The 18,043-nt window shown below is 36.7% G+C and overlaps 1 protein-coding gene across 3 annotated transcripts in view; it reads left to right on the top strand.

The window, feature by feature from the left end:
• SLC4A4 (solute carrier family 4 member 4) overlaps positions 1 to 18,043 on the top strand; it is a 336,115-nt gene that overhangs the window by 261,715 nt on the left and 56,357 nt on the right. For all 3 annotated transcript variants that reach the window (XM_057726750.1, XM_057726751.1, XM_057726752.1), the window contains exons 15-16: positions 2,338 to 2,408; positions 14,523 to 14,714. In XM_057726750.1, the coding sequence (XP_057582733.1) occupies positions 2,338 to 2,408; positions 14,523 to 14,714 (263 nt within the window). The remainder of the gene's footprint in view (positions 1 to 2,337; positions 2,409 to 14,522; positions 14,715 to 18,043) is intronic.

The following is an 18,043-nucleotide window of genomic DNA, read 5'->3' on the forward strand; positions in this document are numbered from 1 at the left end:
CAGACAGGTCAGACATTTTAGTTTATGGTAGAGAGATCCACGTCATCTAACATTGGCATCTAATGTCTCCCACCTTGAATTCTGTGGCCACATAAATCATCTTGATTTTGATGAATAGAAATGCTGGGTAGGAAAAGAAAGAATGTTGGACAAGTTTTTGGTACCAGCTCTACTTCTGGTTGACTCTGTAATCATGGGCAAGAAACCTGGCATATCTTACCTCAGAGTCCCATCCAACATAAAACAGGTATAAAAGTATACCTGGTATATGCTTTTACACGTTTTAAAATGAACAAATGGAACAATGTCAGAAAATGCACTTTATAGTAATAAAACTCTAGGTTTTATTAATAATAATTTACTAACATCATCTCCTTTGGGGATTCATGTTTCGTCTTACTGTTTGTGCCAAGCATCCTTTATCCTATTTTGATTCTTTCTGTGACCTATAATGATACACAAAGAATGAGAAAGTATTTGCACACGTGCTTGTTTTACTGATGAGTTAGGGAAGCCCTGGCAGCAGCTAGCGGTAGGTTAAAAGTATAACAATTCCAGAGCCTTTAAAGATCAGAATGGATTGAGAAAAACTAGGACCGAAGCTGAATATTTTCTCCCCTTTTATTTGCTTTCCTCAATTCTTTTGCCTTTATCTGCTGTCATTCATTTATAGTCATTAAATGACCCCTTTCCTAGTTTCTCTTATTGTCAGTAAACAGATTTTTTTCTTTATTGAGGTATAATTGACAAATAAAATTATATTTAAAGTATACAACATGATCTCATTATGTGTATACATTGTGAAGGGATTCCCACTAAGTTAATTAACACATCATCACCTCACATATTTATTTTGTTTTATTTGGTGTGAACACTTAAGTTTCACTCTCTTAGGAAATTTCAGTTATACGGTATAGTATTACCAACTATAGTCACCATGTTATAATTAGATCCTCAGACCTTACTTCTCTTACAGCTGAAAATTTGTACCCTTTTACCAGCTCTCCTTATTTCCCCCACCCCAAACCCCTGGCAACCACCAAACTTTTTTTTGACTTTTTTTTTTTTTTTAAGATTCCATCTATAAATGACACCATGCAGTGTTTGGCTTTGCATGTCTGACTTATGTCACTTAGCATAATGTCCTCCACGTTCATCCATGCTTTTGTAAGTGGCAGGATTTCCTTCTTTTTTGAGGTTGAATAATCAACAAATATTTTTGAGTTCCTGTTAGTTAAGTGCCAGACTGGGCAGATTCTGGGAAAAAGCACTGAACAAGGCATGCCCCTTTTCTTCTTCCTTCAGGGGTCTTATATTCTAACTTGAAACAGTCAAATAAACCTGTTTTTTCTTCTTAGAAGTTTATATAAGTGAGACCTAAAACATGGCAATCTAAGAAGACAGGCTAGAGGTCTGAGGGTTGGGTTGAGGGTGAGCACTCTGGGACCAAACAATAATTAGCAGTTTGGATGTTAAATGAACTTTGTGAGACTCAATGACAAAAACTTGATAAGTGTTATTTCATAATATTTCTGTAAATGAGGGATAGTCTCTGCCTAACAATTTATTATGTAAAGCTTCACATAATAGGAAAAGAGCTTATCTGATAAAGAAAAATCTTGTAATTATAGAATACTTTTTAAATACTGTTTTAATTTTAGACTCATAAATAGAAAGCAATGAAATATTTCAAAGAGGAGGGTTGGTTTAGTAAATAAATTATGTTCTTCTGCAAGTGACATCTTAATAAATCTACAAACGCTGCCAAATTATGAAAATAATTTAAAAATTAGGTTAAATATTCATGCCCATTATAATACATTATACATAATTTATTTTTATATATAATTTGTTATTTAGTATTTTTTGTTTTCACACATTTGCAGATATACTGTCTCATGTGAATTCCAGATTTGCAAATTCCTTGATTCTTAGCTAGTATAGCTTCAATTTATGAGATTTGACTGTACGTGAAGCCAGTAATCAACTTCCTCACTTATTAACAGCCATTTTTTCCACCAATAAAAAAATATATTGAGTGCCTTTTAGTAATAGAGAAGTGTTTTCTTTAAAAGCTAAAACAAATTACAATATCATCTCCTTAAATATTTGTTATTGTTTCTTATCAGATTAGAGCACAAAGTCATGTCCAAATTTTTGGTTATTTAATTTAGGTGAAAGGTGAATACAGTTATAATAAAGAAAAACTTATTGTGCCTTTATGTCGTTATTAAAGACTTTTTTTTTTAATGCATAACCCTGCTTTAAGATTCCTAATTATGCATATAGGTCACCTTAATATTATTTTTATAGTAAAAAATGGTCTTTTTCTTACAGTTAATATCTCAGTGTCTAATGATACCACATTGGCTCCTGAAGATTTGCCAACTGTTTCTTCTACAGACACGGTAAGTGATTTAATATTTCAAATCATTTGCATATTGTATCCTCTAATAATATTCATACTATGACGCCTCCCACCATTCAGCAATCCTAGTCTGAACACATATTTAATAGTCAGTGATAGTAGAGAGACAAAAAATATCTTCTCTATTCTAGTCAGCTTTTTTTCCCTTTTTTTTTTTTCTTTCAAACTTAAGTGAATGTTTACTCCTACAGCATACTTTTCAAACCTTCTCAGGAATTTGATTGCTATATCCATTAATTGTCATCTTGAAATATTTTCACAAGGGAAGGTGAGGTAAGTTGCAAAGTGAGAGTGTGGTATCCTCTCTTTGTTTCTAGTATGATTACGAATTCTTCCGACTAGCAGCTGGTGCTGTGTTCCCTTCACTGAGGGTGATTGTAGCAGGACATTTCCCGTGTCAGTTAGAAGGGACTGTGCCTCTGTCACATGATATCCTTTCCCATGGCTTGTAACCAAGGATCTTTAAGAGACTGGAACTAAGCTTTAAAAATGAGCTGTTTTGCATGGAAGGTCGCACACTGGAGGAAGACTTTTGTGTTGGAGAAAAAGGGGAAAGTGCTGTTTCAGACTTGCAATTGTGTTCCTTCTACACTGGATATGGAATCTTACCAAAGAATATCAATCTCTCAGTTATAAAGACAGAAACCATAATACTTTGTATTGATAGAGTGCCCATCTCTCAGGAGACCAGAACACTTCTGCAGATATTATATAATCAGTGCCCACAACATCCCTTTCAAAGATGATGCTTTGTATCTTTCCTGGACAACTCTCACTTGACCCTGTTTCTCTCTTGTTTTCATACTCAATGGCTCTCTTAATGTCTTTCCTTACTGTTTTCTCTGACTTTCTCCAAACTTTGCCTCTCTGTTTCTTCCATGTTTGAAAGCATGTTTGTGTGTATGAGTGTATATGAAAGAGAGTATTTATATGTTTTAAAGGCCACATAAAGAGTTCAGTTTTCAATCTTCAAGCCAGCCAGCCTAGCGCCTAAAAGTATGTGACTAAAACACAGAGAAAAATACTTCCTTCTAGACTTTCAAGGAATTTAATTAAAATCTAATCAAAATTTAAAATATATATGTAACTAATAAAATGGTAAGTTAATTTGCAATAAGAATTAATAAAACACTTGCAATGACTTAAGAAGAGATTGTTTCCTAACTTAATTCTTTTTGTAACTAATCAAGAAAAGCTTTAAAATTAATGAATCATTAAGCCCTGTCTTTGGGCAAGTCATAGAGAGACTCTAGTAATATGTAATTATAAGATGTCACTATAAGATTCATAGAAAACAGATGGAAGTTGTGGTTGACTTCTGATATGACTATGACAGAGGACATAAAGGCATGATAATGATAATAATTTAGCTACCATTTATAGAGCATCTTCAAGAGACCAGGTGTTTTATACATATTTTCATCGTTATGAACCTTAATATGTACTGTAATCATTAACACAATCTACCAGGCATAATTATCTCCATTTTATAAATGGGAGCAACTGAAGCTCCAGAAGGTAAATAACCTTTCCTGCACTAGGTCACACAGCCATACAGTAGTAGAACAAAGATTGAGCTGAAGTTTGGGTGGTTCCTTGACCTGTGGCATTGCTAGTGCACCATGTTGCTTCAATGTTTGCAAGTTGGGACGTTTACTATTGTTTACTTTTTTAGTTCCTATGAATGCTGTATACTCCAGGGCAACAGTCCCCTCATGTGTATCAATTGCACACCTTAATTCAAATGTTAAATTGCTATGTCCAGCACCTCTAGAGAAGAAATTAGGGGAAAATATATAATGCGTGTGTATATAATTATAAAGGACAACTTTTATTCTTTTCTTTATTTTTCCTTTTCTATCTGTATCTATCCTTTATGTATACTTTGCATAGACACACATACACGTATATATACATGTGATCTAAAAATGAGTGTTAGAGAGGTAACATGATTTATTATCATCAGTTATAGCACCTACTATTGAGTACCTACTAAGGGCCAAGCTCTTTACATTAATTGTCTGTAATCCTCACAATACCTTTGTGAGTTATGATGTTACCTGTATTTTACAGATGAAACAGTGGCTTATAAATGTTAGCTAACTTTCCAAAGGCCATATGACCAGTATATAGTAAAACCAAAATTTGGACTCAGAGGCTTCTAACTCCAAAGTCTGCTATTTCTGTTCTTTGGGGAAGCAGAATTAACATGTCATGTGGAAGGACTTACAGATACTAACTTTTCACGTCAGACTGCCTGGTTGTAAATACAGGGTTCCACTACTTTAAAAACAGGCTGTGGAACCTTCTCAGCTTACCTTCTCAGTTTGTAAAAGGATGATGATAAAAGTATTCCCTCAAAGATGCTAGAAGAGCCGGATTAATACATAGGCAAAACTTCGCAGAGTGCCTGGCATTTAGTTGTCTCTTGATCAGTGTCAGGTGCTGTTTTTATTCTGTGTAGGTGTTTTTATCATTCCACTAGGCCATTTGCCACCATCACTCAGGTTGGTGGAGAGAAGAAATTGAAAGCCACTGCTTCGGACTACCTCCTGCGTCCTCTGTGTGTTCGGCCACGCTAGCGTGGCTACCCTGAACCTTTCCTAGGACCAACTGTCAGCAAGTCTTCATTTCCTTCTTTCCACTCGGCCTTGATTAGATCATGAAAGAAGGTGCTGTAAAAGTGACATGCAGCTCCTGGGCACCCACGAGACTCCCTCTCACAAGGCCCTGAGGACATCCTGTCAGAGGAAGGAAGTCCTTTCCTTTTCAGCTTCATTAGCATGAAGACAAGCTTTCTTCTTCCTAGTGGTGTGGGTGTGTGTTCAGGGGGAAGGAGCAGGAAAAATGGGGCATAAGGGCATCTAGACAGAAGTTAGAACTCAAGAGTAACCACCCTTCAAGATAAAAAACGAGGTTTTCCATTATTTGCATTTATTGTTGGAATCATTGTGTCTTTAAATCTTCTCACCTTCATCAGTTTTCCTGTGGATTTCTCACTTGAAATATCCCTTCAGCATGCAAACAGAATTCTTTAAGAGGTCTCCGTAAATGTTTGAGACCAGCCACAGCTTATCCACACTGTATCTAAACAATAAACATTGAGATTTGCTGACCTCCACTTACCAGCTCTTGGAGAGAACAGATTTCAGAATCTAATGTCAGAAGCTCCTCTTCTGAAGGCATGATTGAATGGATCAGTTAGTATTTGTTTTTCACGTTAGATTACTTTTTGTTTTGGTTTTTTATTATTATTATTATTATTTTTAATTTATTTATTTTTTGCAAATTTTATTTCGGTTATGTCGGGCTCCTTGCGGTCCTTTCTGGTGTCCGAGGCCGTCTGCTGGTGTTCAGCTGGTTCTCTGTGGGAATTATTGCATCCTTCGGTGCATTCCCAATGCATCTGTGGAGAGGGATCTGGTTTTTTATTAAATTGAGTCTTACCTTAAGATGCACAGTTCTTCTGTGCTCATTGAATGAGTTTTGACAATTTTTTACCTCCCGTAACCACCACTTGAAACAAGATATAGAACATTTCCATCATCCCAGAAAGTTCCATGAAATGCTCTATTTCTTGTTTTATGCCCCAGCTTTTTGAGCCTTGAAAGATCTTTCTTTGCTAAACTGCTCTGCCCGCCACCTTCAGAGGGCAGATGCCTTAGCCCTTTTGGAAGGGCCTGAATACCACAGAGGGATTTCTCTCCACTCTTGTGCCCTGCTTCCCATCTTAGGAAAGTGGCTTTCTTGCATTTGAGGGAGACTCCGTGTCTAAGCGGGGTTTCTCAAAGCTCTCCTGTCGAATCTCCAGCCTTTTATGAACTGTCTGTACATCTGGCAAAGACCATTAGAAAGTTTGGTGGGTGGATGCAGGCTTGGTCAACACCTAGGGCTCCACAGAATTCCAGTGTGTCACGTCAGACTACAGGCAACCATAAAAAACTCATTAAAGCTTTGGCTTATTTCTCCATCCCTCCATCTACAGTACATTGATGTTCTACCTACTACCCTGCCAGGGATGAGGCAGCCATGGGTTTCTTCTCTCCTGTGAAGGCCTTGTAACTTTGGGAATTTATTTAGGTTTCTTTGCATCCTCATCTCACTGGTAGAATTTTTAAAACTATGATTTTATAGCTTATCCTGCTTGCTTTGGTTATTAGGTTGGGACAACTAACAGACCTCTGCAAGTTTCTATATCTTAATCATAAGTAGAACAACCAATTAGTTTTGATATTTCACAACAGTATATATAACTACAGTCACAGCCCATATACATCCTATAGATCATAAAGTAAGATTGCAGATCACTGCAAATCTGGCTTACCCACTGCAGGGGAAAAAAATCCTAAATGAGTACATTAACCACTTAACCTTGAGAATTTTATTTGTAGGATTACCCTCATTTATGTGTGTGTGTGTGTGTATGTGTGTGTGTTTAAAGGCATATATTTTACCAGTTGATACTCAAAGAGAGCAATAGAGACTCTTTAATTTTTATTTTTGAATTGTTTTGCTTAGTGTATTACCCAGGGAAGCATATCGTGTCCACATGGAAGTGCTGTTAATCATGGGCGTAAGAACTGTTACAGTCTCATAAATTCCACTTGGCAGTCAGACATGGAAGTAAAAGTGCTTTGATTTGATGTACCTTCGGGGTGATTCTAGGAATTAACATTCATTTTCATGGGAAATGGAATGTCATATTAATCTTCCTGTGCATAGCATCCTTGTGACTTTCTCTCATTAAGAAAGTCAAGTGCAAAGACTATTCTGTCCTTAAATCTCCTTGAGGATTACATGTTCCTACTTTAAAAAAAATCATGGAAAATTTAAAACATGCGCTAAAATAGAATAGCACAATACATCCTCATCATACACATCGCCTAGCTTCAATGACTGTCAAAATTTTACCCATTGTCTTTCATATATCCCCCCACTTTTGTCTTTGCGGAGGATGCTGTGGTATTTTAAATTTTAAAATTAATTCTTTGGTATATATTTTACTTTTAAGATTTATAAACATATTCACTCAATACAAACAGGGTCATTCTCTAGAAAATGAGATCCAGAAAAATAGGTTGAAATCTCTTTTCATGAGATTGACCTCAGTTAACACCCTCAGCAGCTTGGTCCCATTTCCTGTGCACCTTTTTTGCTCACTACCCATTTACACAGATACTCTGCTCTGGCCCACCTGGTCCACTCTCTGTGAGCTCCTCCTCATGGTGAGCATTCAATAAGCGGTGCCTAAAGGACTTACTGGATGAGTGAATGAAGCATCATATGTCCCCAAATCCACGTCTTTGCTCATGGTATCTCTCTGTCTAATTCTTTACCTCTTTGCTTCTGCCAATACAGAAAGAAATACACACCCAGAGTTTGCCACTTTTATTCCCCTTTCCGTTGGCTTTTGTTACTCCCTCTGTCATTCCTTTCTCGTTTTGTTGTCCTGCCACACTTTTCTGCTGCCTTTTGAGTATGAGATTTCTACGAAGACCGGTCCTTCTCTCAAGGTGCAGTTTAACTTTTGTTTGCCCTGTGCTCAGTGAAAGTAATTAGTCCCTCTTCTGATCTACTTATCTCTGTACCATACATTCAGACACTTTCTTTTGCTGCCTTGCATTATTAGTTAATATTTAAGTGGACATATTTTATGTCTCCAATAAAACTTTAAAAAGTTGTTGTGTTTTTTTATTGTTCCCTTAAAGCTTATCTTAGTTATCCATATAACTGGGGCCCAGTGCATTTTATGTTTTCTTTTGGTCACATTTTCTCTTTTCTCTTTTCTTACTCAAAATAGCCTATATCTAATTGAAATAGCATCAGCAGAGTTAGAAAAAAATAAGATCCCAGTTACATTTGAATTTCAGATAAATAATGAACAATGTTTTTAGTGTAAGTATGTCCTACATATTACACAGGACATACTTACACTAAAAACATTATTCATTGTTTATCTGAAATTCATATGTAACTGGGAATACTGTATTTTACCTGAAAATCTAAATTTGAAAGTTTATTTGTCCTCCAGTTAGAAAGGGTAAATACATTGGTAGATATCCTCCTTAAATATGTCAAATATTTGGAGCTTGATGAGTGATTTCACTCATTCAATTAATGGAGATTTATTTTGGTGCCTGCTATATGCTAAATTGAATTCTGCCCCTGTCTTGGTCTGCTCTTCTTTCTTATTTTTTGGTGACACACAGTCCCTTTGGTCTGCAGGCATTATACTTCTGTCATTTCTGGCTTTTATTCATCCCCCATCCAAAGAGGTCAAGTCCTCATCAATCTCCCTGTCTCTTCATCTTAATCTTTCACTTTCCTTTCTCCACTCTTGTTTTTCCCAGCACTCCCTTTTTCCTTCCATACCCATAAGTGAGTTCTTTCTCATCCACCACAAGCATCTCAAAAGTCTTCACCAGCTCTAAAGAACTTGCCTTGATCATGTAATGCTTGCATGCTCTAGCCTTTCCTCTTGTTACTGTATAAATTGTCTAGAATTGCCATTTCAGTTTTTCAACTCTCACATATTTCTCAGCTCAGTACCATTATTTGAACTCCCCTCAAGAAATTACCAAAAAATTCTAGTTACAAAAAAAATAATAAAAATAAATCTGTGGATTTTGTTCAGTCTTCATCCCTCATTACCATCTCAGCAACATTAGACCCTTATCAACCCTCCCCCACATATTACTGTTTTCTCCTCCTTTGATTTTCAGCATTCTCATTGTACTTTTCCTTTTACCCATCACTCTTATGACATCTTCAAAGACTTTTGTGGTGTGTTTACTTCCATTGTATAAAACTAGATGTTTTATACTCTTTTCTTCTAGCACATTTTCCCCTTGTAGTTTTATTAAATCTTGTTACTCCAGCAATCAAGTGACTCCTTAGTTGATGTCTTCAAACTTGACATCTCTTCTAGATGCAAGTCACCAGACCCATTGAACATCTCTCTGAGCATTTCCACTTTTTAACACTTGCAATAGAAAGTTAGAAACATCATGAGAAATAGAGATCACGTGCTATGAGGGTTCTGACAGGCTTCTGAGATTATATTCCCATCTGTCTTGTTATTAAAGTTCTGATTTAACCACTTAAACCCTGTGTATAGAGTTTTGAGGAAATAAAGATCAAAGCCATAGAAAAATGAGAATCATGTATAAGGAGTAAAGGACAGAGCAATGAAATAAAAGTCTCCTGCACTAAGCTCAGAGGAGACCCTGGTCACTTGAACAAGAGTGGTAACCATGGGTATGGGTGAGATGTGATGTATTTAAATATAAAGTCTTCACCATAATGTGAGTTGTGAGAAAGAGAGGAATTAACAGTGACTTCAAGGTTTTCTGTTCTTAGAATCTAGGAGGATAAAGTTATTCTTAACAGAGATGGGCAAGACCCTAGAGGGAGTAGGTTTAAGGAGGAAGATTAGGAGTTACTTTTTAAACATGGTTAAATTCATAATGCCTCTGAGGATGTAAGTAGGATGTAGAATAGTTTACTAAGAAGAAGGTACAAAATGATTAATCTTTCTTTGAATTGGAGAACGTTTGCTGAGGAGTTAACAAATCACTGCTAATCCTGAAAGCATGAAGTTGCTCTTAGAGTGAAAGAAAATTGGAGTGTGGTTAAAATACACAGAGAATGTCATATTAGGAGGACAGAATTATCTGAGTTATAACAACACTAGAGCAGTACTGCTTCTTTGCATCACTGCCTCCTTTGAGGTTCTAATGAAATCTGTAGTCGCTCTTCCAAGATAAATGGACATGCACACAATGTTTTACATATTTCAGTGGACTGAGGGATTTCTTTCTTCTTCATGTCACTTGACATCTGTGCTGGATGTGTCCAGCACTGTATTGCCCTCTTTCAGGAGCCAGTGTTATTTGGTTGTACATTTCCCACCATGACTTACTGAACTGTAAACAGAGTGGTTTGTATGTGAAGAATACTATTCACCTTAGAGCATTTTCCAAAGTTAGGATCACAGGGATCTTCATGGTACTCTTTTACAGCTATTTAAGTAACAAGTCCTATTTGTAGTTACACAGGAAAGTGAAGTTACTTTTTTATGTTTTCCAATTGAGTAGTGATAGAGTTGAGATTGAAACCCATGAGGGTATCTTCCCAGTCTGCTGCTTTGATACATGTTCAGTGTTTCCTTTAAAATAAATGAACTTAAGAAGAATCATTTACATCTTTTTTCTTATTCTGTGACTTATCACAATCTGAAAATTACAAATGACCAAAACCAGAATTATTTACAATGAATCAATCAGTATCACAAACACTATTCATGAAATAGTAAGTTTAAAAGGCTGCCAAACAAAAATGTGTAATGTACTATTTTGATGAAATCATGAGATTTTTATTTAGTAGAATAATATAAAGTAACATAGAAGTCCTAGACAAGAGATTAAACCACAGTAGGCAAACTTTTTCTATGATGGACCAGATAGTAAATATTTTAGGATTTGTGCATCAGTCTGTTGAAATTACTCAGCACTGCAGTTGTAGCAAAAAGCAGCCATGAATAATATGTAAATGAATGAGCATGACTGTGTTTCAATAAAACTTTATTTACAGAAACAGGTGGGCTGTATTTGGCCTGTGAAATGTCTTTTACTGAGTCCCGGATTAAATTACTCATGGTAATTTTAGATAACTTTTAGTAAGAGGTGGGTAGATAGATAAAGAGATAAGTAGATAGATGACTCTGCTCAGCACCAGCCTCCCTCCAGGGTTAACCTATTTTGCTTTAAAGCTGCTGACCTAAGGCTGCCCACACAGAAAACGTCCTGTGTCCACAAACGTGGAGTAGATTTAAGTTTTTTGAATGCAGAAGCTACACTTAGAACTTCTCTATATCATTCACAGCACCCAGTCCAGAATGGAGCTCAAAATTATTAGTTGAATAATTGTCCCAATCAGTGGAATAAGTTGACCTATCTGGACCTTTCTCCATCCTCATCCTTACTTTGCTTTACGTGCCCTTAAACTGTCATTTGAGAACTCAGTGTGGAGGGAGCACAGCTTTGAGCAAAGAGTGCTGTCCATGAAGATGATGACAGAGGCACTAGTAACAACTTTTTAATTGAAGTGTAATTAATTTACAGTGCTGTGTTAGTTTCAGGTGTATAGCAAAGTGATTCAGATATATATATATCTATATACACACACACACACACACACACACACACAAATCTATTCTTTTTCAGATTCTTTTCCATTATAGGCTATTGCAGGATATTGAATATAGTTCCCTGTGCTATACAGTAGGTCCTTGTTGTTTATCTATTTTATATATGGTAGTGTGTATCTGTTCATCTCAAACTCCTCTCAGACTGAGCTAGGATTCCAGAGAGGTGAGTCAGGAGCTGCTTTGCGGTAGGCAGGGATGTTGAGAGAGAGACTCAAAGCCTCTTAACCATGTAAAGGCAGCAGAGCTCAGTTTTGTCATTTTTAATCATTGGGGTTTTGGGTAGATTTTACATGAAAAAGGTGTTTCACTGATGATAAAAATTATAAACCATTAACTTACAGCAAGTGGTCTCTTGTATCAGTGCAGTTTGTTTTTAATGTTTCCTTTACTTAGGTAAGGCAAAATTGACCTCTGAAGTGAAAAACATAATTTCTATGCAGAAGTATCTGTTTCATAGATAACAAAATGAGATGTTGTAGTAAAAATTGTATAAATTGATATTTGTGATGGTTAAATCATCAGCTAATTATCTAACACTCTGTTTTGCATCTTATAGACACCATTAACAGATGAGTCATGCTTGGTCTTCATGTGTAGTTTATGATATGGATTTTGCCTGAAGTTTTATGGAGTTAACATTCATTGATACCAGCCTATATGGAATAATAACACTAAAATAACACAAATACTATAGATGTCTTTTCAGTGATATTTAAGTAGAATTATTTTTCAGCTAGAGTTTAAGTTTTATGGGAGTAGGAAACTGTGTGTTAAGATATAGATACTGAGATACGTACATGTTGTCTAAAGTTTTTATATTGAAGCCCTTCGTGAAAGATGGTGTTGGAGGCTAAAATTTCTGTACAATGACACAGAGAGTCATTTGAGGCATACAAAAATGTGATATTGGCATTTTAAGTTCATAAAACAAGAAAACATGTCTATCATGCACATCTGTATAGTTTTCACCTCAATCTGAATCTCTCTAAGAAAATCAATAAAACTGCCTGTTGGGATTGTTTTAATACAGCTTACCTCTTTGGGGAGCTGCACCTGTAAAGAAGGATTCTGCTGATATTAAAGTGCTGAAATTATATGGTAAATTTTTGCTGATTTTAAAACAAAGAAATCTATTACCTTTTATGACCTCTAAACTTTAAAGGTATTGTGCTAAAAATATCCATATGCAGAAATCTGAAAAACAAAATGAGATATGATTAATCACCTCTCAGAAGCAGACTTTGATAAAAGAGTAATTGTGCAATTCAGCTGTTTACATATTGAAACTAATATTTCAAGGAAAGATCTAGAGTTTTTTTTTTTTTTTTCCCCGTGACTTACATAGGAACTTTACCTCTTGAGCTCTGTAAAAATATAAACTGTTTCTGACCAGAGATTCTCCTTGTATGTGTGTGATCTTCTTTTATGACTAGATTACTTATATTAAGAGAGTTCATGAATAGTAAAGGATATTGATGATGCATTTGGTGTGAGGTAGAACTCTTGCCTCCAAAGGACAGGAAAATTTTTTCTTTCTGTATTTATTTCAAAGGTATTCTCAAATTACGCTTCTGTTAGCACATGACATACCCATTAGCCCCTCATCTAAGAGGAAGCCCAACATGATGGCACCGAAAGATTCAGTGTCTGATGAGGGTCTGCTTCGAGTTCTAGACAGTCTTCTCGTATCCTCATGTGGCAGAAGGAACAGGAGCTTTCTGGGGTTTTTTTTTTTAAGGGCACTAATCCCATTCATGAAGACTCCACCCTCTTGACCTAATCATCTCCCAAAGGCCTTACCTCTAAACACCATCACATAGGGGATAAGGTGTCAGCATATGAATTTTAGGGGAGCCCAAATACTCAGACAGTAGCACCCCATTAGCACTGGTCCGTAACTGGCTGCAAGAGGGCATAACCTTCCAGATGAGGCTGCTCTTAAACAGCAAAAGGCAGTTTTCTAGAGAAGGAGGCAGCTGTGAGCTGTCAGCAGCTAAAACTCAGCAGCTGGAGGATGGGTACCCAGGCCTTATCCACTATGCTAGCAAAAGGATTCTCCTGTGTATTAGAAACAGTGAATAGAAACAGGAGTGAGCTGCTATCAAGAAGTGCAGCACTGACAACATAACAGCAATTCATGAGCTAGAAGAAAATTTGAAAATTTGAAAATTGACCTATGAGCTTGAGACCACATAAACACAGGGATAGAAATCCCATACCCAACTCTACAGCCCATCACAGCACTTTCCAATAATGGATTCTCATGACGCTGACGTGGAGTCAACAAGGAAAGCTGTATTTTATTAGGATGTGCAATTGAAAAAAGCAGATATCTCCAACATTTTTATAGTTTAGTTTCCAGTCTCTAGTTATTTAGAAAAGAAATAGCTCATTTGTGAAAGTGCTGGGTAAATTACTTAAACAAATATAACCTTTAGAACATTAACTCTAGGGCCATCAGCTTGAAGCATTAGAAGCTGTGCAACTGCAGAAGTCAGTACTTTTTGAACAACAGAGGTGTTTCAGAGGGTCTCACATTTGAAGACTTAGGATATCATTGAGTTGCAGTTTACCCTCAGGAAGGTTCACAGGAAAGAAGGACTTCGTAGTTTGTTTCTGTTGAACAGATGGGTGATTGTGGGGTTGTAGCACAAACCAGATAACGGATTGCATCATTCTCGTATTTTCAGTAATCGCTAGCCTCCTGGCCCCCCTTACCTGTTATTCCATTAACACCTCCTCAGATTTCACCCTCCAATGGTTTACCCTCAGACTGTTTTACAGAAACTTTTAGCATAAATCTCCATATAGTCCATCAAGAATCAAAAGCTGCTTTTGATGTGGGATAGTGTTCCCTAGAAAAATTTTCACGTTTTTCTTCTTCAGCACCATAATGCTACCTTTGACTGGGCATTGCTGACGATGAAGGAGTGCTCAAAACATGGAGGAAAGCTCGTGGGCAACAACTGTGGTTTTGTTCCTGATATCACACTCATGTCTTTCATCCTTTTCTTGGGCACCTACACCTCTTCTATGGCTCTGAAAAAATTCAAAACTAGTCGTTATTTTCCAACCACGGTGAGTACCTGAGCTTTAAGTAATTTTCATTGAATTCCCACTGTGTTAACAATAGTACAGTTTTACAAAATGAAAAAGGCACCTGTAATTCAACCTTTCCAATATGATTTTGTGCATTTAAAAAATTGCTTTCCAGTCTATGTGCATACCGATTCTTAATATGATTGTAGTCTAACTTTGAAAAATAATTTTGCTCACTTAATTCCATCCAAAATTCTGACTGTCATAATTCCAACTGTACTGAAAGGAGAAAGTGGGGTGTATTCTATATAAAAATGCACAAGTTAAGAAAAAGACCTTTTAAATCCATAGTGTGTTTAAGTACATAAGCACAAACTCTTTTCATATTAATCAGGAATTTTGACATAGAATTTGTTGTTCATCAGCTGTACATGTGAGTAATTTGGTAGTTGGATTATGGGCTGTGGGAATAAACGTAAACTGTGTTGTTGCACAAGTACTGGTATAAGATATGAGTGTCATCTGATCCAACCTTTCCTTCCTATAGTGATGAATGCCCTAGTATGGAAACACAGGTAATTGAGCTGAGTTGTGCAGACATCCTGTCTCCCATTAATATGCTTGGGTGAGCTTAAAGTTAAAACTGTGGTTCCTTGAGAGACTACAAGATAAGACCAACATTTAGTTAATGTCATTTTGTTCTTTTACCTGCAGAATGAAACTAATCCTTTGCTTTACAGTTCAATTCTCACTGTTTAGGATGTCAGTAATTCTTAGTAATCTTGATTATACCTGATTTTTATCAGCGAGCTGCTGCTCTCTGTAGCTGAAATCTCTCTCTCCTCCTGTGTTCTGTGTAGAAGGAGCAGGAGGACATAAGATGAAGTCGATGAAGTTCCTTTTTTTAATTCCTGGGAAATGAAACTGAAAATTACTATATTCACATTCTACTAGGGAATTTTTTGACTCTTTGATGTTTTTTATAAAATGGAAAATAAAGGGAAGGTTTGATGATTGTCTCAATCTGTTTGGGTGGCTATAACAGAATATCAGAGACTGGAGGGCTTGTAAACAACAGAAATTTATTTCTCACCATTCTGGAGACTAGGAAGTCCAAGACCAGGGGCCAGCATGCCTGGGTGAGGGCCCTCTTCCTGGCTCCTCGCCAGTGCCTTTTCACTGTGCCCTCAGGTGGTAGAAGCGCTGGGGAGCTCTGCAGAGCATCCTTTACAGGAACACTAATGCCATTCCTGGAGGTTCCGTCCTCATGCTCTCCTAAGGCCCCACTTCCTAATACCATCTTCTCTGTGGGTTAGAATTTCAACATACGGATTTTGGAGGAACACAACATTCAGACCGTAGCAGTCATGAAATGTCCTGAACTAGCTGGCCCAAAGAATGAAAAATTTCCTCAAAGTAAAATGTAGGAAGACGTGTTCAACTTTGCCTTAAATGGACATCACAAACTAGTGGTCCACAGGCAGAATTCAACCCCCAGCCATTCTTTGTTTAGCCCACAGTTTGTAAACACACACGCACACACGTATACATACTTGAAGGCTTAGGTTGAACCTGTCCTTTGCAAGTAGTTATTGTCCTCACAATTCTCTATTATCTAAGACTTGGCTGCTTCACACATTCAGATTAAGTGCTTTGTCCCTGAAGACATTTGAGCTTGTAACACCAGTTCACACACTGGGAAAGGTGCTTACTTGATTCACCTCTTCACTGGTATGTTACCTGCAGAAAAGATTCCTGGGTAAAGGTCTTTGAGGATTTCTTCTTATCTATTGAGGTTTTTCCTTCTTAATTGTTAATTCATCTTTTTTGGGGGGCTCACACTTTGAGAACTCTCACCCTTTTTATCTTTCATTTGCCAAAGCCTGGTGTTATTTAGGCATAGTGGGTAGAAAATTTGGGAAGCACTTGTAAATCGTAGTTAGCAAAATAATTTCATCCTTAAGATGAATAACGATGAATTTTAACTGTTCATGTAGACATCACCTTTTTTTCCCAGCAGTAATTCCCAAAGTGATAATAGCTCTTTAGGCTTAAAGAAATTGCCCCTTATAATTATGAGTGCAAGCAGGTAATTTCTCAGACATTGATAAATGCTGTTGAGAACTGTTGAAAAATGTTGAATATGTGAAAACAGAATAATGATAGCATTGTACTTACAATTCCTGTTGAGAAGGTTCTCAGCATTGTTTACAATTGTTTACACCAAATTATAAAATAAATAGGCAGGAGAAAGTATATGTGATTTCTAGAGAGTAATGTTAGGCTTTCACACTGTCATCTACTCTGCTCACTTCACATTTATAGCTAAATGATTGTACATACATACATGAATAATAAGAGCATTTTTTTCCCTCTCATTTGCCAGAATGTTTTCATTTAAGCTGTCATTTAGAATGGTCTCTATAAGTAGGAACACATAGGCTTATAGATTTTTTTTTTCATTTTTCCATATGTTTACAGATTAGTTGTTTCTACATTCATTCTTTTTTTTAATTTTTAATTTTTTTATTTTTTATAGTAAACTGCATATGTTTAGAGTGTACAATTTGGTATCCCAATCTCCCAATTCCTCCCCCCCCCCCCAAACCCTCCCTGCTTTCCCCACTTGGTGCCCATATGTTTGTTCTCTACATCTGTGTCTCTATTTCTGCCTTGCAAACAGATTGATTTGTACCATTTTTCTGTAGTCCACATATGTGTTAATATACCATATTTGTTCTTCTCTTTCTGACTCACTTCACTCTGTATGGCAGTCTCTGGGTCCATCCATGTCTCTATAAATGTCCTAATTTTGTTCCTTTTTACAGCTGAGTAATATTCCATTGTATATATGTACCACATCTTCTTTATCCATTCATCTGTTGATGGACATTTAGGTTGCTCCCATGTCCTGCCTATTGTAAATAGTGCTGCAATGAATATTGCGGTGCATGTGTCTTTTTGAATTATGGTGTTCTCTGGGTATATGCCCAGCAGTGGGATTGCTGGGTCATATGGTAACTCTATTTTTAGTTTTGCAAGGAACCTCCATACTGTTCTCCATAGTGGCTGTATCAATTTACATTCCCACCAGCAATGCAAGAGGGTTCCCTTTTCTCCACACCCTCTCCAGCATTTACTGTTTGTAGATTTTCTGATGATGCCCATTCTAACCGGTGTGAGGTGATACCTCATTGTCGTTTCGATTTGCATTTCTCTAATAATTAGTGATGTTGAGCAGCTTTTCATGTGACTCTTGGCCATCCGTATATCTTCTTTGGAGAAATGCCTATTTAGGTCTTCTGCCCATTTTTTGATTGGGTTGTTTGTTTTTTTGATATTGAGCTGGATAAACTGTTTATATATTT

The sequence above is a fragment of the Hippopotamus amphibius genome, chromosome 3, assembly GCF_030028045.1.
Source record: "Hippopotamus amphibius kiboko isolate mHipAmp2 chromosome 3, mHipAmp2.hap2, whole genome shotgun sequence".
Lineage (NCBI taxonomy): Eukaryota > Metazoa > Chordata > Mammalia > Artiodactyla > Hippopotamidae > Hippopotamus > Hippopotamus amphibius.